Raw genomic sequence first — 27,627 nt, forward strand, 5'->3', positions numbered from 1 at the left:
TTGTGGGAAAGCTCCTGGAGCAATCAGGAGACTGAACTACAACTCTAAGTACTGCTCTAACGCTCCTTTCTTACTCTTCTTTGCTCGTTTTCTTTTAAAGTTTCAAATCGAGGAAATAATTGGGGGGGGGGGGGAGAAAAAAAGAACTCCTTCTGACCGGGGCTGGATGTGACCCGGTTTCCTCCTCGCTACAACCCTGCCTCTTTCCCTCTCTTCACAGTGACATCTACCGGCCTCCCCCGAAAGCTCCCCGCTCCCCGGAACCCTTCCACCCGCGGCCGCTCCCCGGGGCTCGGCTCCGCCCGGGCCCGCTCGCAGCCCGGGGCCCGGCTCCCCGCGGGGCCGCCCTCCCCCGGGGCCGCCCTCCCCCGGGACCCCGCTCCCCCGGGACCCCGCTCCCCGCCCGGCACCGCCGCCTCCCCCCGGGCTTGGCCGGCAGCCCCGGCGCTGCCGTCGGGGCGCGCTGGGAGCCGCGGGACGGCCCGCACTGAGGGGCAGAAACTTTCCTGGCCAGTTTCCCTCCCTCCTCCAGCGAGCCCCGCGGGCGCGCAAGCTGCGCGGATGGGGGCCGGAGGCTACCTGCCGCCCACCCCCCTCGGGGCCAAGCCGGGGGGGCTGTTCCCCTAAAAAGCCTGTAATTGCATTGTGCCCCCCTACCCCGCGCAGGGAAGCGCCGCGCGGGCAGGCTGCGCCCGGCGCGCCCGCGGCTGCTCCGCGCTGCCGAGCGGAGCCGGCGGCCCCGCGCCGCCTGGGGCGGGGCGGGCCGGGCCGGGCCGGGCCGGGCCGGGCGGCCGCCGCGCTCGGCGGGGTGTGGCCTCGCCATTATTTATGAGCTCCAGCCCCTATTTGCTCAGTTAATGATGCACCGGAGGCCGCGGTGCCTCGCCTCGCTAGCGCGGCGGCGGCGAGGGCAGGGCAGCGCCTGTAACTGGAAACCAAAGCCTTCACCGTCACCGTCACCGCCCGGCCACTTTCCATTCACTCCTAGGTGCTTAATTGAGGGCTGGGGAGAAGCGCTCCTGGTGCCTTAGGAGTCCAGCTGTAAGGATTATTTTACAAAGGAGCCGGCAGTACCTTTGCAACCACCGGGAAGAGAGACTTTTCTTTATTTTTTTATTCCCCCCCCCACAATGAGCCAGGTTTGGAATTAAAATGTTCTGGTAACAGGAGTGGAGTCCATAAACTGATAGAAACCAGCTAGAAATCTGTATTACTGGTTCCTCCAATAGCTGGGTAAGCATAATTGAAAGTTCTCTTTCTTTCCTGTAATAGATGTGAAATGTGTTTGATGGTTGAATTTTCCTACCGTTCACAGAGAGTTAAAGCAATATTTTCCAGCTTAGCATAGTCTGTGTTTGGCTTTTTTTTTTTTTCCCCTTTCTTTCTTTCCTTTCTTTTGCTGAATGATTTTCCTTACAGGATTTAAGAGTAGGTCTCAGCCTGTAGCGGATGACACCTGCACAGCACTTTACAGCAAAGCTATATAATACTTTCCGAAAGGAATACAGCATGCTGAAAGTGACCTCCGTGGCAGGAAAACTTCACCACTTCACTTTAGTAGCGGTTTGCCGGTTTGTTTACAGTTAGAATAGGGTATAAGAGCAGAAATGTAATTGGACATTGCTTTTTGCCTGTCCTAAAAGATTCTTTAAAAGTACTTGCAAGGTTTTAGGTCTGTGGGTTGTCAGCAGAGATCATGTGCACAGGACATGCTGAATATAGTATCATGACTTACTGAGATAAATTCAGAACTGGGATATAAGCCCAAACTGAGATCCAAACCTGCAATGAGTTTGTGTTCAGTTACCAGGTATGTGAATCTCTGAAATTAAACCTATTTCCATTAGGTAACTTGCATGTCAGACACCCTGAGGTACCTTTTTGGCACCATATTCATGTGTTACTTATGTGTCTAACAGCTGGGTAGGAACCATGCAGCTCAGAATTTGAATCTTGTATTTGCCCGTCAGTTCTGTGTTAACAGTGAAGATCTGCAATTTGAGCAATGAAATGTAGCAATGTTTCACTCCTGTAACTGATTGCACTAGAACTGGCAGGAGGCATGAGAGTGGGAGGGAAAGAGTGCTGAAAGGGTTTTTTAATTATTATTTCCTACCATGTCATTTAAGGGAAGAGGGAAAGCTACACACTTGTTCCTCTTTGACTTTTTCTCTCTATTGCAAGGAAAGCATAGTGCTACTACTGTAAAATACTAATCCCATTGCATCTGTTAAATCACATGTTCAGTATGATTGGCTATTTGTTTTGGCCTGGCAAAGAAATTTTATCAGGATTTAATGGCATTTCTCTCTTAGAAGAGGGGTAAGTTAAAGGATATCCCATGGGCTAGTCACAAGGTTTTAAATTTAAAGCCTACAAAGCAGCATTAATACTAGTGTTTCTGCAGCCTGTTTAGAAATTATTCTTGGTGAAAACTCTGCAACTATCATTTTATTAGTTAGCAGACCCTTAGAGATAATTTGGAACCGGGCCAGAATGGATATGTTTCTCCTGTAGACCAGATCTGTAGCTGGCAAATTTCTGACACTGGTGTTTTTGTCAATTAGCAGAGTTGTAGCATTACTTGATCTTCATGCATTTCTCAGTACTCCAGAGCAAATCACGAAGGAGAGTTTAGAGTGTGGGCTACCGAGCTGTGCGCTCCCTGGCATGCTCTCCATCCCACCCCCAACTTAGTATGAAGTTCTCATGCAGACAGAAGCCTTCCAAAACGATTTACAGTGAGTGGATGGGGAATGACAGAGGTAGTAATGAGATATGGGGCTTTTACCGCTAAGTCAGTGGTGTGGATCTGGCCCAAATTGGTGTTGACCTAAAGTCATCCCTGTCTGACAGCTGGTTCCTGCCATGCTGTGGTGGTTACAGCCGGTTCTTTTAGGACAGGTGTGAATCTCAGAGGGACCGAATGAACAAGCATGTAGAAATACGGGCTTCCACTGGAGGGACTGTAGTACTAGAGCAGAGCTGAGGTAAAGAAGTGTAAGACGATTGCACAGGCAACAAAACTCTTCATGAAATAAATGTATAGCCTTTAATACTGTCTTCTAGCTGAAGGGGTTGTATCCTTCAAAGTGCTTACAGTTACCATAAAATCAAATATATCACCTCTTTAACCAATAAGTGGCGTCTAGTAGAAGAGCTGTTGATGCCAAAAAGAAAAGATATATATAAGCAGGGAATTAGAATGGGCCTAAAATGAGGGTGTGTTTTATTCTCACTTTTGCAGCTGAGCTGAAGAACAAAGTTGTTTTTATAGGTGAAATGAAATTTGGACTTCACAATTTTTGGAGAGATGCAGTTTAGGAGCATTATAGATATGCAATATTCAGCTTCTAATGTCTGCTGCGTTTTATGGGTCTGGTCCGAAGCCTATTGGAATTGATAGGAAAGTGCCACAGATTCCAGTGAGCTCCAGCCCTTCCTGAGCTAAGAAAAGATGCAGATTTGTTTTGGGATGTTTTCTGATTCTCTGAGGAACTCAGTCTTCTCAGCAGCTCAGCCCTATAAAATGAATGTAGGTTCAGCAGATGGGCTGGAAGAGTAGAAGAAGTATCAAGTGTAATGCACTATCCAACGCTGGGTATTCTTAGTGCTCTGTAGAAGTCTATGAGAGCAGGTAAGTATCCCAAAAGGGGCTAGCCCAAAAAGCGAATGTTGACCAACAGTTTCAAGCATGTTGAAATACTTTTGGTTTCAATGGTTTTGAAATTAGTGATGTACATAATCAGGATTTCATATTAAAAGAAGATCTAGAGGGCTATTAGAGAACTCAACTTACTAAAATTTAAAGCTCATTTCCAAGCACCTTTGATTTGAAATGTTAAAAGAAAATAAAACAAACAAACAACAACCCAAACCTGCCCCCCCCCCCCCAAACAGGAGAGGGAGATCAAATATGATGTAAAGTAAGGAGAGCTGTCTAAAAATATCAGCCAGCTTTTTATTCGTGAAACTTTATCTCCTGTCCTTGCTTTGCTCTGCCTTGACATTTAGTATAATTATTTTTCCAGCAGGTGGAATTGTCCTTATTTAAATAAACTGAATCTAATGCTGTAGTCTGCCAAAACTCAGGCTCTGTAGGTTCATACTAACAGGCAGAGAGCTCCTTTTGTGCCAGCACAGAAGACTGCTGGAGAAAACCATTTTCGGATCTACAAAGGAAAAACAGAAGTGCTGTACCTCCTTCACGTTATCATATATTATGGCTTCAGCTGGAAGAGCTTTCTAACACAGATCTTTCTGTAATGTTGTTTTTGTTCCACAAAATTGTATAACAATTGTATAACGATTTTGTTGTTATAACAGTTTATCACAGTAATGTGATATCTCTGTCTTTCAGGTTTTGTCCCTTGGATATTAAGTTGCAAATCTGAAGAGATGGCATTTCTTGCACTGCACGTGTTGATTGGGATATTTATTTACTTTAGCAGTGTAAAAGGATCTTCCCAGCCTCAAGCAAGAGTGTTTTTAACATTCAATGGTAAGAAAAAAGATAAACGTTCTTAAGCAAATGTTATGATTGAACATTTTCTTCTTGCCCTTAAATTCAGTAACTGAGTAGAAATTGGCTTTTTGATCTGCATCCACAGTGATTATTTTTGGTTTGTGTTGCTGAGGTACCGGTCAGCCTAAATTTGATTTTTACCTGAAGTTCATTGCTACTATAGCTATAGGTACATAATTAAGAATACCTTATCTTTATGTTAAAAGTTATTATGACTTACTAACAACTAAAGGTTTTATTTCTTATCCTTAACTTTGTTTTGGAAAGATGATAGCACGTGAGACACATGGCATGTAGTGGAAGTTATTAATGATTTGAGTTGCTTTCATTCGGTGCCCAACTGGGACATGTTATACTCTGAAAATCAGGCTGCCTGAAGGTTTACCAAGATAGTTAGCAAGACACAGAGTCCTTTGACAAAATATCATTCCTTGCGCACTTGGTACAATGTGTCGGATGTACAGAGCAATCTCTTATGCCTGCATACTGTAAACAAGCAATCAAAATTATTATTTTCAAAAGAAAGCTGCATTTACTTCTGAAGTGATGAGCAGTACCTTATTACTGCAATTACCTCAGTATTACTTTAATAGTAAGGTAGGTTATTCTTCCTGTATTAATCCCTGTCTTAAATGCTGATTTTAGCCACTACTTCAGAATATGTGTGTTCTTTGGGCTTACCAGTTCTGTTAAATTTGAACAGAAATTGTCTGTCACTAAATAATAGGGGCATTGGTTTTCTTCAGCCCTCTGCCTTTTCTGCAATTGTCTTTGAGGCATGAGGACTTGCTACTTCCTGCACTGATACTGCCTGCTTTAGGATGGTCTGTATGGTTCACCAGTGCAGGGATGTCCTGCCATGGGAATATTCTGTGTGCTTTAAAGCACACAGTCTTTAAAGTCTTTAAAGAATCAGTTTAAAAATAATTGTAGCTGGTAAGTATCTCAAACTGCAATTTGCCGCAATGATCATAACTATGTAGTCTTGAGTCTGAGAGACATGTGGAAGGACCCCTGCCAAGTTAGACCTTCCACAAATACCAACCAGCAGACTGAACAATTACAAGATATTGTGTATTGTAGAGTAGAGGGTCCTAAACTTAAGAGCGCAACACTTAATAGGTGTAAATTGGCATGGTTCCAGTAAAAGCAATAGTAGAAATTGCATTCCAGGAGGGAACTGCCAAATGAAGAAGTGGGTGGGAATTTCTTTTCCTTGCTTAAGTAACGCTGACTTAATGTAGATGGTACTGATTCAGCACAACTCAACGCAGAAGCAAGTTTGTCTGTGGTTGCCTGTTACACCTGCAGGTTTGTCACGGTTACGCAAAACAGGCTGATTCAGATTTCCACATCATGTCCGTGGTGGCCTTGAAAGTAATCTGGGCTTCCCCTCATCTCTGGTATGAGCATGAAGTAGGAAGTGTTCAGGTCTTGCAGTATTCAGCCTTGTGAATGGGGAAGAATCGTAATGAGGGGCAAATGTTTTTAACCTGGACTGAAGAGATTTGTGTTTTGTTCCTTGGCTCATCACGAGTATCCGGCAAGTCTGAAACACAGAACCACCCGTAGGGCAAAAACCCCCAAACCTAGGGATTTAGAAAAAATAATGGCTGGGTGAATTGAAACCTTAGTTTCTCTGTCCTTCTCTGAAAGGAGGTTGTCCCTCCTTCCTTTAAAAGGGGTTATGACAGCTTTATGTCATAGTGACCCCTTCATCTGGTGAGGTTCTTGGGCCCCAAGAGCTCTGGCACCCTGCGCCAGCCCTGGAGCCACAGCCTCAGCTCTCCGGTTCCTGACTGTAACCCTGCTGGGCTGCCTCGATTACAGCTCGCTTCTGCAATGTCATCTACAGTAGTTGCATGTCTTGTGTCCTCTCCTTGATTTTTAAAGTGATGCTTTGAATGGGTAAAACAGAGTGTCTAGCCTCAGTGAAAGTTACAGGAAAGTAAGTGGCACCAGAGCCTTGCAATACTATCTGATTCTCTTAAAATGGACATTTTACCTTCTCTAATACTTATCTCAACATTCAACCTTTAACAAAAAAAATTGCATTTTAAAGTCCTTGATTTTTTAAAATGGATCTTTCAAAGTCATAATTATGCATTTTAGAATATGACAAGTAATGTCTGAAATCAAGGGCTGAGGTTTTCATAGAATATAAAAACAGTAATTTTATTTTTAAGCCCGATTTCCAGATGGTAGGAAACAACTTTCATTATGTGAAAAGAGTTTGCAGGTTGTTGTGTATAACAAAGTAATAGCCCCACCTGTAGTATGAATGTCTCTTCTATAAATCTTCATTTATTTACATGGGTACTGATATAAGAGAAAAAGGTGAAACTTTGGATTGTTCTCTTGCCAAGTCTTTGTCTTGCACAACATACTCTTTCTGCATAAGTTGCTTCATAGCTTATTGGTTTTAAATCATGTAGAAATACTAAGTTATTGGCTGTCTCCATGCCCTGAGAAGTTGTCAGTTTTTATGGAGAATTGTCACTCTTTTGAAGTGCATCATTTGAAAATAAAACTATAATTAGGACTCCTTATGTTTTAAATGACATTAGACAATAAAGACAAGTCATTCAAGCTTAGGATACTTACATGATATTTTTCAAGTTCTCAATTGGATTTGGCTTGGTGTCTATAATTACATTGCATAAGTTTTGGGAGTAGAATGTATACAGGAGGAGAAAATGAGTGATGCTTTTCAAAGTTAACCTGCTCCTTCAGGATCAAGTCAATTGAGCTTATTCACATCACAGCATTTCTCATGGGAAAATTCAGCAAGTATCTTGACCTATTCTGTTGTTCATCAGGAAAGATAAAAATGCGAATCGTTTGAATCATGGGCTGCTTTTCTCTTTGCCATCTACTTCATTAAGAATCAAATGTAATTAAAAAGTAAGCCTGGGTAATACCTCAAGAGCCTGATAATAGGGATTTTGCAATTAACTTCAATGGATGAAGGACTGCAACCCTAATTTCTATTTTTGAAATCAAAAGCCTGGCCCCTTGTCTAATTAAAATGTAGTTCATGACTTAGCTGAGATTGTTAAATATGCGCCTGACGTGAGTGTGGAACTTACTGCTGTCTGCACCCTGAGTGGCTTGAAAATCTCAGTGCCGTACAGAACCCCGAGGCCCAATTTCTATTGCTTTACACCTTGTATAGCCATTTACTCAGTTGAAAGGAAAGGACAGGCTGGAGCTGAACTGCACGCTTTGCACAGGTATACGTGGTTATACATGGCACTAGGTCTACGGAGAATCAGGCGAAGGGGTTCTCAGTTTGCTTGGGATGGTTTGTCATAACCTAATTGTCCTGTTCAGCTGTGGTGGCTCGGACCATCAGTATTTGTACAACATCTGCCCTTGAAGAGCTGCTGCAGATGAAGAAAGAAAGGTGGCTCCAGCTTTTTCTGATTCTGAAATTGCAAAGATGTGAAGGCTGTGGTGCAGCAGCTGCAGTAGTGTTGGGGAATCCTCTGCTGTGCTACCGTAAGCATGTGAGAGCAAGGGAACCTGGGATGGGGGAAGCAAAGGGCTCGACACGTCTCCCTACACTATTAGGGTACCATCCCCCCTCCTCCTACCTCTTCTGGCTCCTTGTCCCCAGAACAGATCTTCCTTAATCTACTTAAATCACCCATCATAATTTAAAGCACCACAGTTTATTTTTTCCCCATAGCAAAAGAGTTACCTTATCTGTTTATGAACTATCAAGTATAGTGCCTGCTGTTTCTCAGGCTGCATGCATTCCTCCTTGTTACTGCACGTTCCTGAACAGATAATTGGGAGCTGTATCCTTCAGCCTCTACAGGGGCAAAACCTTTCTCAAATCCAGTGGGAGTATTATCAAAATAAGAAAGGAGTTACTAGACGCCAGGGTAGTGTCAGACTTTCATTTCACTTCAGCTCGCATTTACATTTTGGGTTTTATTGCAACCCTAAAATGTTGGGCCATACCATTTTAACATGAGATTCTGAATCAGTCAAAGCAGTTCCAGTACTTATTTTTGAAAATACACTCAAACAAATCTTGTTTGAGCTTTGAATTTATATGGAGATGCACAACCAAGTGATAATTTCACAATTTACTGGGAACATTTCATGCATTCCTACCTAAAATGTCTGGTCAAGCAGATATTTCCCATACAGATTCTCCCATTATCTCCAGTGAAAATTCCGTATGACAAGTGGATCAAGGCTAATTTGCAGACAGTTTTGTTCCTCTTTTTGTCATAAAATTACTAGAACACGTAAAGCACTTTTAAGAAAGTATCAGTCAGCTTCATTAATGACAATTAAAAAGCATAAAATGTCACCAGAGCAACAGCAGCACTTATTCAACTGTCAACATATTTTAAAAGATTTAATGCAACCCCTGTGGTTACCCTCAAGGAAAAATAAAGGAACTGAGAACCATTTTCTTTGAGCTCTTGAGCAACAGCAGTACAACTTGTTTTTAAACAATCCCTCATTGTAATGTTAATGTTACCACAGTTAATAAAAAGTTCATTTATTATTTGGGGGATTTTGTGCTGATGACAGTCTAGTAGGCAACGGTTTATGCTCAAACAGTTGATTGGCTCGTTGGTGGTGTCCATGGAATGAAAGCTACTTGCAAAATGAAGTAGAGGTAAAGCCTTTAAAAAAAATAAAAAAGTAAAGGGGAAAAAAAGAGAAAAGAAAAAGAGAGAGAAAAAACAGAACCATGGTTTTATTTTTGTTTATATGCAGAACTCATACAGAAATCTCTTGAGTGTTTATATAGTTGCATAATTTTCAGCAAATTGTGGGTCAGATTTTCTCAAAAGTAATTGATTTGTGGCTTTCACAGCTTCATGGATCTTAAATAGTACTAATTTATTGAACATTAACCATGTGAAAATTCTTTCCCTTCAATTGTCTCACACTGGAGATCTAAAAACTTAACTCACTTTTGAATACTGCCAACTAAAAATAAAATTCTTTCTTATCTTTACTAGTGAAGTTATTTTTACGTTTGGTTGAATTGACAACTTTGGTTGTTCTTAAGGACAGATATCTAATTTACAAATTGAAGCCTTTGGGGGTCACTTTTAGACTTTATCTTCTCTGTATATGGAATTTTTTTCTTGCTTTGCCTTTTTTTTTCTCTGTATCACTCTCTACAACTACCTGAAAGGAGGTTGTAGAGAGGTGGGGGTCGGTCTCTTCTCCCAGGTAACAAGTGATAGGACAAGAGGAAATGGGCTCAAGTTGCACCAGGGGAGGTTTAGACTGGATATTAGGAAATTTTACTTCACGGAAAGGGTTATCAAGCATTGGAAGAGGCTGCCCAGGGAAGTGGTTGAGTCACCATCCCTGGAGGTATTTAAAAGATGTTTGGATGAGGTGCTTAGGGACATGGTGTAGTGGTGGTCTTGGTAGTGTTAGGTTTACGGTTGGACTCGATGATCTTAAAGGTCTTTTCCAACCTATACGATTCTGTGATTCTCTGTGTGTGAAATCTTAACTTGCATAGAAATTGAATTACTTGAATAGACTGTGAGTTAAATGAAAAAAGAAAAATTTCAAACAGATATTAAAGGAAGCATTATGTACAAAGCTCAATGTTATTTCTAGAGTTCCATGGCTAGGGGTCCCACATGCCAAATGACATTGAATCTGCTTACTTCCACATTCACTCTTGTTCAGCAGTGTCACTGACTTGGCTTCGCTGTCATTATTGTTGACATGAGTGTACGGGAGAAGACAATTTCATGTATTTTTTCTGTATTTAAAGTTAGATTGTGCTGTGACTTCAGTTCTGAAAATGATCATGCAATAAAGCTGAAGTCACAGGCATTGTTTGGTCCAGTTCTTTTTTCTCTGAAGTTACTATAAGAGGTACCCTCATAGGAAAGCACAAATAAGTACATGGTCTTCAAGGTAGATGATTATCAGGCCCCAAATTTAGGAGAAAGGCTTATAAATTTAATCCTACTTTTGGATGAAGAACTCATCCAAATTTTACAAAGTTTGAGAAGACTTGAGTGTTTCTTGCATGATAAAAAGTAGATCTGTTATGTGAGAGATGACTTACTTCCTTTAATCTCTTTCTGTTCCCCAACTCAGTCAATTTGACCTGTATCTGAACCATCTCTTTTTTTTATTTTATTTTATTTTGGTATGGAAAAATCAAACTTTATCTCAGAACATTTTGACAGATTCGACACATCTTAGCTCTCTCTACTTGTCACAGAAGAAAGCAGCTTATCTTGGTCAATTCCACTGCTCTCTCATTACAATTCTCCCTTGTGCTGCCCGTCCAAGGCAAATGCTGAAGTCCCTACATAGGCAGTTATATTGCCATTATTGTACAACACATCTTCTTTTATGTTTAAAAAAATGTGATGAGAGGAAGATGTCATAGACATTTCCAGTACCCTATCTTTTTCAGGACTGTTCGAGTACCAATAACAAGAGCTCCTCTGTGAGCCATTTCCATACTGGATGAGTTCACAGTGAGCTTTGATATGTGGTGCTGTACAAGCCTTTTTGTGTATCAGATGTAATTAGTGACGTGACTCACAATAATTACTCATTTTATTGAAGTGCATTGGCTGAGATCCTGCCGTGAATAAATACATAGACCAAGACCTTATCCTGTCATTTGAACTGGCCGTTTCCTCAACATGTATATTTTGTTCTTTTTGGTGCTGACTTTTCAGTGTTCTCAATAACACTCCTTAATAAAAAGACTAGGCACTCTTTCTCAGGGAAAGGCCTTTGTCATAGGGGCACAGTTTGCTGATTCACAGTCTGCCTTCTCATCTCATCTTACATTCAGATGGCAATGGCTGCAGCAGACACCAGGTTAAAAGAAGGCTGTGTGTTTTCCCCTGTTTATCTGATTACAGAGTTGGGGTCTCAGGGATGCAACTGATGAGTAAAAAATATTCCATTACCTGCATGAATCAGTGTGATGTTGGATCTTCTGTCTTACTGTGAAGTGTGCAAATCAAGATAAGTGCGTGTTTCCAGTAATGAAGTGAACAATGGTGATTAAAGGAGGGTTTACACCGTCCGAGCTTCCTCCCTTCCCTTCATACCTCCATCCTTATTCAATGCAAACTTGGTACAATTGCATTTGCATCATTATTTCATCTACCATTGGTAAGGCTTCTTCCTGGAAGCAGAAATCCTGCTTACTGGTTTGCTGAAGCTGAGACTCTGGTATCACAGCAGAAGGAAGATAAGGAGTGATAGCTTTGCCTCTCCCATGAAACCACTCTGGAGCTGGGGCCATCATGTCCTTTAGAGAATTTAGTTTTTCTTCTTATCCTTGTGAATATAAGGCTAACTATCCTTCCTTGAGGAAAAGTCTCTTGCTTATTGTGTGGATAAGGTTGATGGAGATTATGTTTCCTGTCCCTTTGTACAGCAGCTAGTATTTGGGATATTCCCAACTGGTACTCTCACCCAGCAAATCAGTTATGCAAGTGAGTGCTACAAAGACTCCTCGATTACCACAATTAATACCCCAGATTATACCTAGATTATTTTCAGAATATAAATATTTTTGACTAATGATCTTAAAATAATTATTTTATATTCCAAGACAGTGATACAAACAGGAGACATTTTGAAGAAATGTCCTGCTACCATCTTATGTCTTATCTACAAGACACTGTAGTCCATGGTATTTCATCATTATCTGAAAAAAACTTTGTTTTCTGGAACGGCCCATCAAACCATCATGATAGAAAAAGCTCTGGAACAGCATTTCACCAGTACACAACTCCAGTAGGTTCAATCAGGGAGTGCCAAGAAATGCCGTATCTATTAAGAACTCTGTGTGTTGTTAGGGAGAGAAAGTGAATTTCAGACCTGGTGTGTGAATGCCCTCAAATCATCACGAGCTTAGAGCTTGGTCTATAGGCACCTTTCAGGGCTGAGCTCTTAATTTGGCCAATTCTTTATTTGGCCACCATCTCAGGAGTGTGATATGACATTTTTAATTACATCGGTAATCCTGGGGAAGGAAGAATGGTTTGGTTTTGTTTTGTTTTTGTTTTTATTTGGGGGCTGTAAGTAAATACTTCATATAAAACACACCCTATTTTTATGAGAAGTTTTTACTTCTAGTACAAATTTCAAATGCAAATATGATTTTGTGAAAGGCAACATTTAAAAATAGTTTGGAATGAATACCCAGACTTTTGAACTGTTCTGCTTAATCTTACTCACTGCTCTGGGATAAATTATTGCCTCACCAAAATTATCTTCTAGAATGTGGATGAGGAGACATCACAATCACCCTGGATTGCCAAATTGCTTAATGGAAAAAAAATGTGTCTTGGCAGTTAATTTTATTTAAAAAACCAACCAACCAAACAAAAAAAACCAAACAAAAAAACCCAACCCAACAAAAATTAAGCTGAAGCCAAATTCTTTAATTAAAGGCATCACTTTCAGCCATTAAGAGGGTCAGACTGCCATTCTGAAATGAAGAAAAAGGACTTTGCTTTAGAGTTACACAGTAAATGTGTGGCATATTAAAATTCACTTTCAACTATTGTCTCCTTTTAGTACTTCCTTTGCACTTTCATAGTTCCTATATTGCTTTGCAAATGCAACTGAAAAACACAAGGTCTTGTAAATCCGTCCCCAAGAGTAATAGGCTTTCTCAGTCACCTGTTTTTCTGATCATTTGTTGTTGTTTCTTATATTTTTTTTCTTTTGCTTAATGCCATTTCCTTTTACCATTCTTAATGAAAAATACATTTGCTTTTAAAAGCTTTGAGTTATGCAGAATAAATCAATTTCTGTCAGCTCAGAATCAATTAAATTGAGCAAATATTTGGCTTCTTTTAACATCTGTATAAATCAGGCTATATCTCTCAGTCTCCCAGCTTAAAGGAGCCGCAGAGTTAGATTTACAGGGATAAGGGAAATATGTGAGGCAACTATCCGATAGCTCATTCAGTTCAATGGCTGGGAATGACGAGGTTCGTTTTCTTTCCTTCTCATGTAACAGACCAAGAATGCAAAGGTTTGAAGAGCAGAAGGTAAAGATAAATATCATGGTATATATGCACACAAAAATTAATAGTGTAACAGGAAACAAAGAGGGAAAGATAGTAGGATAGTTGTATTCATAATCCTGCAGTAATTTATTTTTAATGCAAAAAGGCATGTGTGTTTAAAACACTGTATCCTACATACATCAATATGTACACCTGTGTTTTCTGCTTTTTGATCCCAAACATTTTACTAGGTGTGAACCTAAAACTGATACAGAAACACCTTGAAAACAGCTACTGTTTCTCAGAAGACAGCAAGAGTGGAGTTTCCTTATCCTCTACTGGGCCCCAGCCAGCCGGGGAACGAAACATGGTGTTTTCCTTGGGGCAAACACTGTCACACACTTGTTTGGCCTTTCTGGTGCATTTTAACGGCACAGGATAGTTCGTAACACATTTAGTTTCTACAGTTCTTAGAAATTGCTTCTTGTCTGAAATAACCAGCCTGCATGCCTGTCATTGCAGTTTTCTGAGATAGTCTCTGTGTTAATATGTTGAGTGCTCTTACAAGGCACGATATCAAATTAGTATACAAAAATGTGAGCACTTGCATCTTCAGAATGACACTTTCTGGTTTTTCAATATCAACCAATTAAGATGTTATTTTCAAGAAGAGGCTTGGCATTTTTTCAAAAATTTACTTTTTGAGGCCTGAAAAGGATTTAGTTGGCATGGAGAGCTGATCCCAGGCTTAGACTTTTCGATGGCTTCAACGTGAACACAGCTGGAATTTTTTAAGCCGATTCGGCTAAAAACCCACTTCCTGCCACTGTTGAAAATAATGCACCATCATTTTATTTTTTTTTTCCTAAAGCAGACAAACCTACAGCAAAGACAAAAGAGTCTAAAGCCCTCATGAGGTGTTTTATTGTGGTTTGCGTTAGGGAAATAAAGCTGTGCATACATGGCTATAAAATATGAAAATGAATATGCCTGTAAAGCTATTACCTCTGATTTAATGACTTATCTTTATAGCTTTGATAAGTCCCTTTGAAATGAGAAGGGTGTCAGCCATTCATTTCTCCAGTAGAAACCTTGTTTTTCTTACAGATACTTGCAAACGTAAGACTTTTTCAAATATAATATTCAAAAGTAGAGTAGGAGAAGAATCAAATGTCTGTGATTTTTATTTCATTGGATGTTTCTTCAGACTCCCTCTCTACTATTTCCTGATCTCAGGTAAACATGTTTTTAAGTTCACAAAGGCAGCTGAAAAAGTCTGTTCCTAAAGTGGCAAAACTGCATAAGATTGCAAAAATAATTTGAAACTTTCAGATGTGCTCAGGTATACTAATATCTGCACTAACAGTGTTCAGAAAGTGAAGCAAGGAGGAGACTTACAAACTTGGCCAGCATGGTTTGGCCCACTAGCCAGGTCCAACAAACAACAGGCTTTTATCTGGTCTGTCTTTTCCTTCAAGACACGGGAGAATCTTTGCTTGCACAGTATGTGCTTCCTTAGCTGATTAATTCTTCCTCCCTCCCCAGCATCCTGAAGGTGAGCAGTGAGTTCATGAAGCACTAGCATGGCACTTACAGAAGAGAAAGAACATGAGTCTTGCTGCATTTGCATGTATATATGCGAATCGACTGGTTAAAGCTGCTGCTGTATCTGCTTCAATAATAGCAGGCATGGGGGAGAGGGGCAAGCACAGGAATTCAGCATCTCCTCCGCAGCTGGGGAGAGCAGACCACCCTGATGCAGGAGCTCTGAAGAGGGTTTTATAGAGCAAGGTCGTGCCAGCTGAATCAATACTAGGGCAGGTTTCGTACCTACTGTGGTAATTTACATAGATGTGTTGGGGGGCTGTGATCTAATAGAATTAAATATTTTTGGTTTTTTAAAAACAACCTTTCTTCAGTTGGATTTGTTTGCAGATACAGGAATCTGCCACAAATGATGACTTAATTTCCATTTGCTATTTCAGAAAAAGATACATTTCATTCCAGATTCTCAGGATGTCATTGCCAAAGAACTTTCCCTCGTAAGAGCCCTTCAGATACATCCAGCACAGCCATACAGTGATGAGCTCCCTCTCCATTATTATTATTATTATATTTGTGCTTCTATTGAGTGCGTTTTTATTGGTATTTGGTACTGATATTGGTATTAGTATTGGTATTGGACTCAGGCATTGAATGCTGGTTATGAGACAGCCTGTCCTTCTCCTTGTAGACTCAGTTCCTCTCTTACCTTGTACTTAAAGAGGTGAAAGAAGTCTGCCTGGACTTGTCCAACAGGCAAGCAGCTGAGTTTTTTCTTTTCATTCTGCACAGTGGCTGTGAAGGACCTTTGCTTTAATGTTACTCTCTTTCTACACAAGGGGACAATGGCATTGGGGGGGTTTTATGGCTTGCTTATGGCTGTTGAAAGCTTCCCTAGCCAGCTGGAGAAAACTGCCTTTCAGATCAGGTTGGATGTGAGGGAAAACATCTGCATCTAAGATCAACTAAACTTGAGATTGTGTGTAACATCAATAAACCACAGCGCTCTGAATAAACAAGGTTGCCACTCACTGTTTACTGTTCCCTCTGCTTATTTTTCCTGCTCTGTGTCTGTGATAGCCCCAACCTGTTTGCTGAGCAGCTGGAAATGAGTTTTGTTCAAAGTGGGTCTAATTCTTGGTTGATAGGTATGAGTCCTATGTGGAAATGTGTGAGAGAGAAATAGCAGATTGTGGGACATCTTTTCTCTAAAAGGCCCTTTCAAGAAAGCAACTCTTTCTCTGTGGAGAGTGAGGGGGTGATGTAGCAGTTGCCAGGAGGTGGAAGGGTCTTGTGGAGATTGCTCACAGGCACAAGGAGCTGGGACGGAGTTGCTCCACCCCAGCTCACGTTGTATGAGAACATTCAGCCATAACGTCTGCTCTAGAGGTAATCTCCAGCTCCTTTGAAGCTGACTTCAGATCTGATACCAGATCTTCTCACGTTGAAGAAAGTACACGTGTGTATTCTCTTTAGGCGCAGTTAGGAGACAAAATATTAATTTTCTACACAGGAATTGAGTGTGGTTCTGGCCTACTGTGTCATTTATATGTTAAAGTTTTCTGCAATCATGCCGATTTATTTGTTTTGATTTGTGGAGAGGAGAGATCCAGGGAAAGAGATTGCTGTGTCCAGTTTTGGGCCCTCCCAGCATAAGAGGTGCTGGCAAAATGGAAGAAGCCCAGTGAGGGGCCGCTAAGCTGTTATGGGTGCTGGAGCACATGGTGGGCAAGGAGGGGATGGGACAGCTGAGTTTCTTCAGCCTGGAGAAGAGAAAGCTAAGGGGCATCTCATGGCTGTCTTCAACTCTCTGATGGGGAGACTATACAGAGGACAGAGCCAGACTCTTCTCAGAAGTGCACAGTGACAGGACAAAAGGCAAAAGTCTCAAGTTTTAGCAAAAGAAATTCTGTTTAGATGGTAGGACTTTTTTTTTTCCCCCACACCATGAGCATAGTGAGACATTGAAACAGGTTGTACAGGGAGGCAATGGACTGTCTATCGCTCCAGGTATTCGAAACTCAGCTAGACGAGGTCCTGTGCAAACCCATCTCATTTCAGTAGCTAGTCCTGTTTTGAGCAGGATTTTAGCCCACATAACCTTCAGATGTCCTTTCCAACCTGGGTGCTTTGTGGTTCTGTGATTTTATTGGTGATCAGCAGGTGTGAGTATTAAGATGACGGTATCTATTTTGGCAGTGTTTCCAGCACAGCTTATCTACTACAGCAGTTCTGAAGAAGAAAGTTAGCTTTTCTCAAGAAGGTCAGAAATCTGACCCAAATGATCTGGCAGCCTGTGTTCACAATTGAAGGTATAAACATTCAACATGAGGAATTTTTATTTAGATGCCTACTGCAAATTATGGTGCCTAAAGTGTGGGTTTCCAAGCTTAAAAACTTGCATGTTGTGTAAATTGTTCTCTTACAGTTTAATACAATAGGTTTCCCTGGTGTGGAAGGGAAAAATGTGATCTGTCTGTAGCTGCACAGTAAAATATAAAAATTCCTCTTCTAAGGAATGGCAGAAATCCTAGATACCCAGCATTACATGAAATTATATGAAAGCAATGTCAGATGATTCTACCTGTATTTTCTATACATAATCTCCTTTTTTCTCTTGTTTAAGAAAAATAGATTGCCTTCTTGTTGTTAAACTGAGTTCATTCATAATATGATGAGTAAGTCACTACACATTATGATGGAGTGTGCAGAATGTAACTAAATTTACAGGTGCAGAATGTATTTCTTTTTTGAAAATCTATTTAAATCCTTTAATACCAAATTAAAATTAACATTAAATTAAATAAGTGACATTTCTGACCATACTTCACAGTATACATTTGGTCTCAGAACAGATATTGGATCTTTATCTACGGTGACATCTGGTTCTAGTTTATTTTCAAAGCTTGTATCTGTACATGTGTGTAATGTTACATAGAACAGATAAAGCAGACTTCTACAGTACATACCGTGTTTGTGGAGGTGTATGTGTCTACTTCTGGGCAAGTTTTATGTTATCTGATGTATGGCAGATGTACAGCAAAAAAAGTTTGCAAAAATTGTATTAAAATGGCGAAGTCCAGAGTAGAAAATTCTAAACTACCTGTTTCATACGCATATCATCCTAAATTTGCCCAAGCTATGGTATTTTCTTTCTTTTCAGTGGCTGAGTTTGCAAGCTTGCATTCTGTTCTTTAATGATAAATGCACATACACGCACACATACATGCATACACAACCAGCATACAAAAACCTAGTAACATGATACGTGCTTCTGAGCTTATTCTTTTCCATCATGTGATCGATACTGTATTAGTTTGAATATTTGAAAAAGACATTAAAAGTGTTTTGATTGTTAGGCTGTACAGACTTAGGGAAACTTTCTTTAACCTCTCTGGAAGGCTGTAATGGTCTCTTACTGACATTACTTACCAAAAATACTATATTTTTCCTGTCTTCCATAGAATCACAGAATCATGTGGGTTGGAAGGGACCTCCAGCCAACATCCCGCTCAAAGCAGGTTGGATTAGGTCAAGTTGCTCTGAGACATGTCCACTTCAGTCTTGAATAACTCCAAGGGTGGAAACCCCACCCTTTAATGTCAATGTTCCAGTAGCCTCCCAGTAGGTCATTGTACACAGCAATAAGATTTCCCCTTTTCCTTTGCTTCTTAAAACTGAATAAACCCAGTTCTCTCATCTCTCTGTGTATGCCATGTGCTCCAGAAACCTTATTTGTTCTTTGGCTTATTTTTAGTCTTGGAAAGTGATTCTTCCATTCTAATGGTGAGCTTCTCACTTCAGTAACCGCTCACCATCTTTTCACCCCTCTCCAGGCTCATCTCCACATATAATATGAACAGAGTCTGACTCTGTTTGTATTACAATAATTCATCATTCAGCCACTTTAAAAGTGAGTAAGATCAGGATCAGGACCATATATCTGTCTGTGTATGTACTTAATGACTATTAAGTTGTTTCGGTGTCTAGCTGTGGAAGAAAAAGGAGGATTTCGTTTGCTCCAGTGGGGTTAGAGTCAACTATTGAGTTTTTTTTCTGGAGAGTGTGAACAAATGTGAGTGTTGTGTCCCATGGCAGTCGCTGAGTATTTCTTGAGGCTGGATATCATGATATCATGAGGAACTCACCTGCTAGCCGTTTTTAGAGAAGTTTCTCTATAACTTTCTGAGTATACCTTTTGATTCCTGCCCATAACTCAATTCATATAAGCAGTTTAAAAGGAAAAGCCTGTGTATCCATTACCAGTTCCCTATTAAATTACATTTTGGTCATTAATTCTTGTCACTGGGGAAGCCAAAGCATTGTGTCATTTTGGTAATACCAAAACAGGAGCAACACAGCTTCTATATGAATAATAAATTAGAAAATATCTCAATTCACTGCTTTAAACTCTACTTTGTGCAGACAAATTCATTCTCTGTGTGGTAAAGGATAGGTGGATTTTGTCTGTAAAGAGGTATTCATTTTCATTTGATCTGCCTTAATCCTGAGGATATGGGTTCAGACCCCAGAGCCATTGAAAATATTAGCTTGATGCTTCCATCAGCCTTCAAAAGCTCTGTGATTGAAGGCTCTCAGCAGCTGTTATCTACTATAATAAATGCCAATGATAAAAAAGACTCGAGATGAAAATATTTTTTTTGAAGAACAAATAAAAGTATTTTCTTTCTAAATTAAGTTAGGAAAAAAATCCTTTGATGATTTCTTTATTGATAGAAAATACCAACAAGATTGTTTTTGGATAAAGCAATTGTTCTTTTCCACAAATATTGCTTAGGATTTGGGGGTCACAGTTCATAGCAAAATATGCCGCCTCTGTTTGCCCAGCTGCCGCACCTTCTCTGCCTTGTCTCCTCCTGCACATGAAAAAAGAGGCTGAAAGCAAGGTAAAGGGAGTAACAGATTTAGTGCTGCTCTGCTTGTAGACCATAATTAATGTAAATGGTGTTATAGGATTAAGACTTTTTGCTTCCATGTACATATCCCACCCAACAGGAATTCTACGCTAGTATTTAGCACAGGGAAGAGGGCATAGTCTCTCGGTGTGGTTTTGGCTAGATAGCAGCATGCAACGGTGACCCAGAATGCAAGAATAAGCCTTGCAAGATTTTTTATTATGATTTTTTTTTCTTTACTGTTAAGTCGGGGTTGCAACAACTGCAAACTGCTGCTCCAGCATAACCAGGGCAGTCTAGATAGAATGGGACCTCAGAAAGAAGCAAGCCAAAATGTCAAAAACAAAGGAAAGTCTTAAGGAGAAAAAGGATGTGGAAAGGCTGTTTCTTCCAGCTTTCATTCCAAGTTCAATTTTACGGATGTTACACACAAATTAAAGTAAGATTGTGTTACAGAACTTTGTGTTACAAAAGTTATGGTACAAAATTAAAAAAACCCAAAACTATATTCATGTCTGTGTCTCCATACACTTCGAGCAGATGTATTTTAATTTTAAAATGATCCGCAGAGGTTTATCCACAGCATATAGCTTGTACTGCAGCAGTCTTTCTCTGCCTTACATGTTTCCATTTGGTTTTGGCAAAACAAAAGGAAACAACAACTAAAAAGACATTTCATTTTCTGGAGAAGAAAAATACAGAACAAAACATAAATCCTTCTGAAGTCCAGTGATGTTCCTGAGCTTTGGATCATGATCATATTTTCCAATGGGTTCAGTATTTCAATTGGAAATCTACATTTAATCACTCTCCACCCTAAAAAAAGGTGTGTAGTTATGAATACAGTGATACATGACAGTGTTAAATGATTTTTTTTCACTGTAAGAGAGTATTCAACTTCCTAATGAAAGTTAGAATGAAAACAAAAAAGATTAGAATGAGTTTCTCTGTTTTTACATTCTTTTACAATTTTTTCTTACTTCCCAACTTCAGCGTGAAGCGTTTATCCAGTTCAGGGGTTTCAAAGCCCGTGGAAGTTGGGATGCATTAACAGGGTGGCACTTAACACATCTCGGGACAGGCCTGGCTGCTCCCTTGGCCATGATGAAAAGGGTACACGTTTGCTGCTGTCCCTTCTTCACTGCCCATGCCAGTAATTGCCACTTTGTATTATTTATAGAGACAGAGTTGGTTTGCAGGTTTCGTTTTTCCTTCTTTTCTCTTTAGCCACTACCCCACACGACTGTACCCAAGCTTTTTGTTGAGGTTTGTCTGGTGGAAGCAGAATGAAAGATTTTTGTGTACTTTGCCATCTTATGACAACTGGCAGCAACTGAAATGAGGCATGTCAGGCAACTACCACAAGAAGAAATCAGTAATTTACAAGTTCAGACAAAGGTTAAAGAAACAGACCTTCTCTGTAATTGTGCTGTCTCATACAGTTAGTTAATATTTTCACATTTCAGAATATTTAATTTTCCTAATTGAGGGAATGTTACACTACAGTTCAGAAGAGAAGGTGAAATCAAAAGCAAAAGACTCCCTTTTTCAGCAGAGCAGTGCTAATGCTTGTGTTAGTCACTGGCAATAATATGGGGGTGGATGGGACGCAATAATTCATTACTGTCTCTCCTGCAGTCAATTAAACATGCCTCATACCTAACTGATTAAAGCTGCCTTTTTTCCATTATGATAATAATAAGAAGAATCTTCTGAAACAGACTGAGAGTAGGACCATTTCTCCCAGCATCTCAAATCTTTAAAGAAAGGGAGAAGGCCAAATCCGAATGCCAGCCTTACCAGTTTGAGTTTGATTATGCAGAGTCAAAATCAAATAAAGATTTTTCAAAATGAAAAGAAGAACAAAATGCTCAGCTACCGAGTGTCTTTAATGAAAGCAATCTCAACAAGTTTTCATAAGAAACATGAGATACCTAGAAATGTTTATAAACTTTTTAATACTGCTAGTACATATGTGGCCATTTGTGCTAATGCTGCCTCCTTATTCACAGGAGTGTTGGAAAAATAGAATGTATTAGTGACTCTGAGGCTTGCAAATACCTGAGTTATGAGGACCATATAAGTACTGAGGGGGTAATTGTATTCTCTACAAACACAAATTCCAATTTCTATAGCTGCAGTTTTTCTTCCTACTCTGTTGTTGACTCCTGTTAATAGCTAGACCTGCTGAATCTTAAACAGTGGAACACATTCGAGAAATTTTCACGCATTATAAAACAATGGGTCAGAAAGTTGATGATCCACTGTGTAGATACAAGTTTAATAGATGAAGATCCTATGTGAATTCATAGATCGTCTCACATAGCAAAGAAGGAGTTCCTGCTTTCTGCACCCTTCCCCCATCCCCAATTTGGCTGCCTTTCAAATGGTATAATTATAGAAGGATTTCATAGAGCTGATCTCCTTAATGTCTTTCTCTTTCTATAAAATCTATTGTTATTTATTTCTAATCTCCTTAAGAGACTGTGTACTATTTTGCCAGGCTAAAATGTGCATTGCCCTGACAATTCTTCACACTTACTATCTCCTCCAATTTGATTCACATTTGCTTCCTTCTGTATCTAGTCCCTTGCCCAAGTTAAAAAGTAAAATAAAGTAGAAGAGATGTTTGGGCCTCTGAACACATTGCTGAAAGGTTCCTTTTTCTACACACAAGTGTTCAGAGTATTTCTCACAGAAGAAAAGCATAAATTATGGAGATTGCGTTCACAGAACAGTGAATGGTATTGTCAGTTTGCTTAGGAAAAACTAATGGGGTTGTAAAGAAATACTATCTACTTTATTAGAGAAAAATTTGACAGCTGGAAAAACAAGGGCAATAGGCTGGCTTCCATTTTCCATTGATTTTAGCCCCTAACATTCAGAAGACTTCCTTTTCTGTGAAACCACATTCACACTGCCTACACACGAACACACAATGCTCTTTTGCTTCAAGCCAGAGGCAGGTTAAACTTCATTAGGAGACTAACGCTTAAGGAAAGTTCAAACTGTAACAGATAGTAATTTGACAAATAAAGAATTAGGGCTTGTTTTACTAAAGCCAAAAAAAAAAGCTAGAGTGAGGTTCCCATGGTTCTTTTGTGCCTTTAACCATCAGGTAGGAATACAGTCACTTTTCACAGTCTGGTTTACATACCGTATAAGCCTGGTAGCCACATACCATGGCTTTTTTAATGCACTTAAGCACCCAGTGGAAGCACACATATCTCTCATTAAATTAAAAAAAAAAAAAAGCCTATAAAGTATTTACCTTAGAGCAAGAAATAAGAACTGGAACAAGAATATGTGTTCAAAGTATTCTTAGGTAGATGCACTAGTAGCTCAGCGTAAAAGCAACAAGAATGAAGGCATTTTATGACTGGCTAGATTGGATTAGCTTTCTGTAGCAACATTAAATTCTCACCCAAGCATCCTCATAGTTACACACTTTCCCAGGCCTTGCTAGCTCTAGGATAAAGGACAGATCATTGTAGTTGAGTGACAGATGCCTGTGGTAACTGATGAGCTGTGATTTGAGAACTTAAGTAGTTCTCACTCCACTAGCAAACTGTACAATGGCTAACATGCAGTGGCACAATCATGTACAAAGGTCTCTAAAATTAATACCTGAAACCTTTTTATTAATTTATATTGGATGAACTTCAACAGACCATTTACCAATGAATGATGCTACTTGCTATATGTTATAGGCTGGAATGCACAACATACTATATTGCAACTACATGCAAACAGTATTACAAAGTGAGGGCTAATAAAACAAAACAATAACGTGCTGAAACGTCTGGCAAAAACATAATGTGCCTGGCTCCTGGATGGGATTCAAAGCCTGTGTTAGGTGTCTGTGCTTGTTCTTGAGCTCGTGGGGAGAGTTAGGCACCTGAGATTGGGAGCTGAAGCAACCCTGTCAAATAAACAAATGCTGCCAAAAATCATCATACTTCTTTAAACATTACCTGGAAGTAGCTAGGGGAGAATCTTTGAGGAAAGGAATAGGACACAAATTTTGGTATTTAGTTGTCTTATTCAGGTGTGCAGGGAGGTACCTCCATCAGCCTGGAATCCACATGAAGGGTTATTGCCTGAAGAGAAATGTTTGTATAGTTTACATTCAAAGAGCTGAGCAGAGATTACTTTCTTTCCTGTATTGTATATAATAAAGAGTGAGAAAAAATGTTTTAATTTCCATCTTAATTTGGAAGCAAAGAGGCAGAAGTTCCAATTCCAACCCATGTTTCCTAAAGAACTGTCCTAAGTAGGAGGTGTAAGGTAAGGTAATCAATGAAGTGTACTTTTCACTCCTCTCTTTAAGCTCTGCCGCTATACACAAAAAATAATGCAGAATGAACTGAGCTAGACTGAGAAGCATAAAGAGCAGTAGATTGGATCTGAGTTCTAGCTTCAGTTTCTTGTTTTCATAATTGCAACTTTATTTTATACTAACTGGTAGCTCTGTAAAACAGAGAAACTGTCAATTAAGAGCAGCCTTTGGGATGGTGGAAGACCGGAGCTGTGGCCAGCCACCGCTGTTCCATTCTTCACATCCACCAGATGATTCCTGTAGCCCATTGAAGGGAGACATCAGCCATCTGGCCCCAAATCTTCTCTTTGACTGCCTTCTGCACAGATTAGGCCTCAGAGATTAACTGTTGGGTTGCATCTTCAAGGCTGGTTATAGGGAAACATCTAATTTTGAAAGGCTGCTAACACTTTGGCCTGACTTTAGGCTGGCTCACAGATGCCAAAACTGAGTTAATTTTGTGTATGTCACCATAAGACACTCCTGTTATTTCTGTTATGAGTGAACAAATCTGTCATTTCTATATGCTGGTGATCCCCAAATGCTGGATACAGACATCCAGAGGTGCCTATGTTCTGGAATGGATTTAAGACCTGGTGAATATCTCCTTTAAAGCTTTGATAAGGTTAATTAAATTGTTGTTTGGTGCTTTGTAAGAACAATTTACTTTATTACTCGAAGGAAACTACTGCACTGAAAGCAACTATAAAATGATGAAGACTGTGAATTTAGTTGTTTTATAAATTATTTTTACAGAATTAAAGGGAAGAAAAAGAGATAAAACAAGTTAGGGTGAAAATAGTACATTTCCTTGATATAAGGCATACTTTGTAGTCAATACATGTATCAAAACAATCCTGACGGTACTCATTTAAAAACTGTGAAATGCAGGGCAATTCATACTTATAAAGTAATTATGAAGTACATAATTAATAAAAATTGCCCTATGTTGCAATTATGATTTGTGCTGACAGTGAAAAATACAATTTGAAACCACACATTTAGGCTGACTCCCTCTTCTCTCTTCATCATTCAAGTAGCCTTCTCAGCTATGTATGTGGGGGCAGCTGCATTTACCTCTAATGAAATTATGCCAGTAGAGAATTTGGCACAGTTTCATTAACTTTGCTTGTTTCTTGGAGCTTTTATGTCTCATTCCCTCAAGCAACAGGATAGATATCTATTCAAGATACTTGTGAATTCAGAACACTTTATAATTTTTGCCTCAGGTAAGAAAGATATCTAAATATCTCTCTTTTCCTAATATGTACACACACTTCTCTGTCCCTTTGTCTATGTGTGCACACATATATACATAGGCAGAAAATGTCATTGTGAGACCTCCGTCTTAAGAAATAGACCAAATCAATATTTAAATCCAGTCTTAATGAAAAGACATGTCTTTTCATAATGTAGGAATAAACGTAGGAATCTTGAAAATCAGAAATACTAGAAATCTTTAACTATTCTAATCCACCTCATTTTAGTGAAAAAGTGTTTGCTCCAGCACATTTTTGTAGTGCTTTCTCTTGCTCAGTAATGAATGTCCTAAGCACAGAAACTTTTTTCTAAGCTGTTATTTCAGGAAGAAGAATTATTTTCTAACTATGAGGCTTTGTTTTCTATTTTGTAACTCTTTGTAACAGTGAATTATACTTTTGTGCACCATCCTAATCCTATCCCATCTAAGCACAGAGCACTCACACAGGATTGTTGTTTTGTTGCTTTACAATAATTTTTTGGCCTTGCTGGTCATGCTTTGGTTTGTTTGTTTGTTCATGTTTTCTTGATCTTCCTTCATAACTCAGTCTCTTCAGTCTCTTGAATACTTATAGCTTTCCAAACTCGTGCCAGTTTTCCTTCACATTACTAATACTGAAGAGGTTAGCAAGGGAGTTCATTATTCCATGGATAATCTCAGGGTGGTAAAGGGCTGTTCTATGATGGGATTCCTCCAGGTAGGGTTCAAAGTAGTGCTAAATACAATTCAGTGCATTTTTAATTTATTTCTTGCAGGTGCATACGCTTCCATTCTTCTAATGGTAATTTAATGTGTGCAAATCCACGCTAACTCCCTTGAAGTCGGTGAATATGCATCACCTTCCTAATTGTGTATTAAGGTATTAGATTTGAAATAGTAAAAATACAGTGAGCCAAGTCTGTAGGCACCCTAACATATCACCAGTGACACAGTACTAGTGAAGTAATAGAGCCAAGACTTTGGATAACTCTATTTACATGCTTATGTGCACGCTGTTTCCTGAAGCTTGTCATTTTGCCATTGACTCACTGGCTGTACAAATGTGTAGGGCTGCACTCCCATCTTTTTAATATATTTAATATACTTGTCTATTCTTGCCCTCTAAAGACCACATGTGCAGTAGGACAGAAGCATGAATTAGAAGGTATGTTGTTCCATAGGTTTTCAGACTAATTCGTCCTAGATTTTGCCATTCAGTTTGACTGGAGATGGAGATCTCAGGTTTTACCTACAAAAGGAAATGATACCTGAAGTCACACACCTGAAGGTCACTCAAGTAATTTCCTTACTGATGCCCGAGACAGGATTACCTTGGCAGGTGTAATGAGCAACCCATATTAAGTTGGGTTGCTGGTAAGAGCAGGGAGCAATGCTGCATTAGGCTGCTTTCATCTCAGGGATTTTTCTCCCTGCTTCTCCCCCACAGCACTTCGTGACTCTGCTTTTAGGTGTCAAGGCAGTCTGCTGTGCTTGGTGTATGCAGACGAGAAGCAGAGAGGTCCAGATACAGGCTGTGATACTGGAACAGGGACCTCATGTTGTAGGAACCATTTACATGTTTCTCACTCTGTGACTGATATTGTCAGTATTGTTACTAGTGTTGGAATATTGCAGTGAAAGTAGATTTAATCAGATTTGTTCATAACAGAGACTTGCTGCCAACTCTGAATCCTTTCTCTGTATATTCCTCAAGTGTATGGGTATGTCTGTTCTGCTAAGGGCTTCCTTCAAAAGCAGGGCTTTGACTTGGCCCTACAGACTTGTGCTCTGAACAGCCTCGGATACAGGATATTTAGGATATCCTTGTCTGAACAACAAGGATATTTAGGTCTGAATTTTGGTGTGAGCCTCAGGCTTGGTGTGAGCCTCAGGCTGGCACCAGACAATTGTCACCGGTGCCAGCACTCCTTATTAACTTAGAAATCTGCTGCCTCCTTGGCCCCTCTTACGGCATCAAGGCATATTCCACAGAAAGCAGCCTCCACATTTTCTCATCCTCTGCCCATGCCCTGAAAGAAGATAGTGAGGGAAAGGAGATGAAAATGTAGTTCGGCAGTGGAGTCTTTACT

General features: G+C 39.9%; 1 protein-coding gene across 1 annotated transcript in view; it reads left to right on the forward strand.

Moving 5' to 3' along the window:
• Positions 1–869: 869 nt before the first annotated feature.
• Positions 870–27,627, forward strand: part of SEMA3C (semaphorin 3C) — a 129,005-nt gene continuing 102,247 nt past the window's right edge. The window contains exons 1-2 of the mRNA XM_072858577.1: positions 870–1,233; positions 4,361–4,501. Of these exons, the coding sequence (XP_072714678.1) occupies positions 4,399–4,501 (103 nt within the window). The 5' untranslated portion in view covers positions 870–1,233; positions 4,361–4,398. The remainder of the gene's footprint in view (positions 1,234–4,360; positions 4,502–27,627) is intronic.

Source organism: Ciconia boyciana, chromosome 1, assembly GCF_034638445.1.
Source record: "Ciconia boyciana chromosome 1, ASM3463844v1, whole genome shotgun sequence".
Classification (NCBI taxonomy): domain Eukaryota; kingdom Metazoa; phylum Chordata; class Aves; order Ciconiiformes; family Ciconiidae; genus Ciconia; species Ciconia boyciana.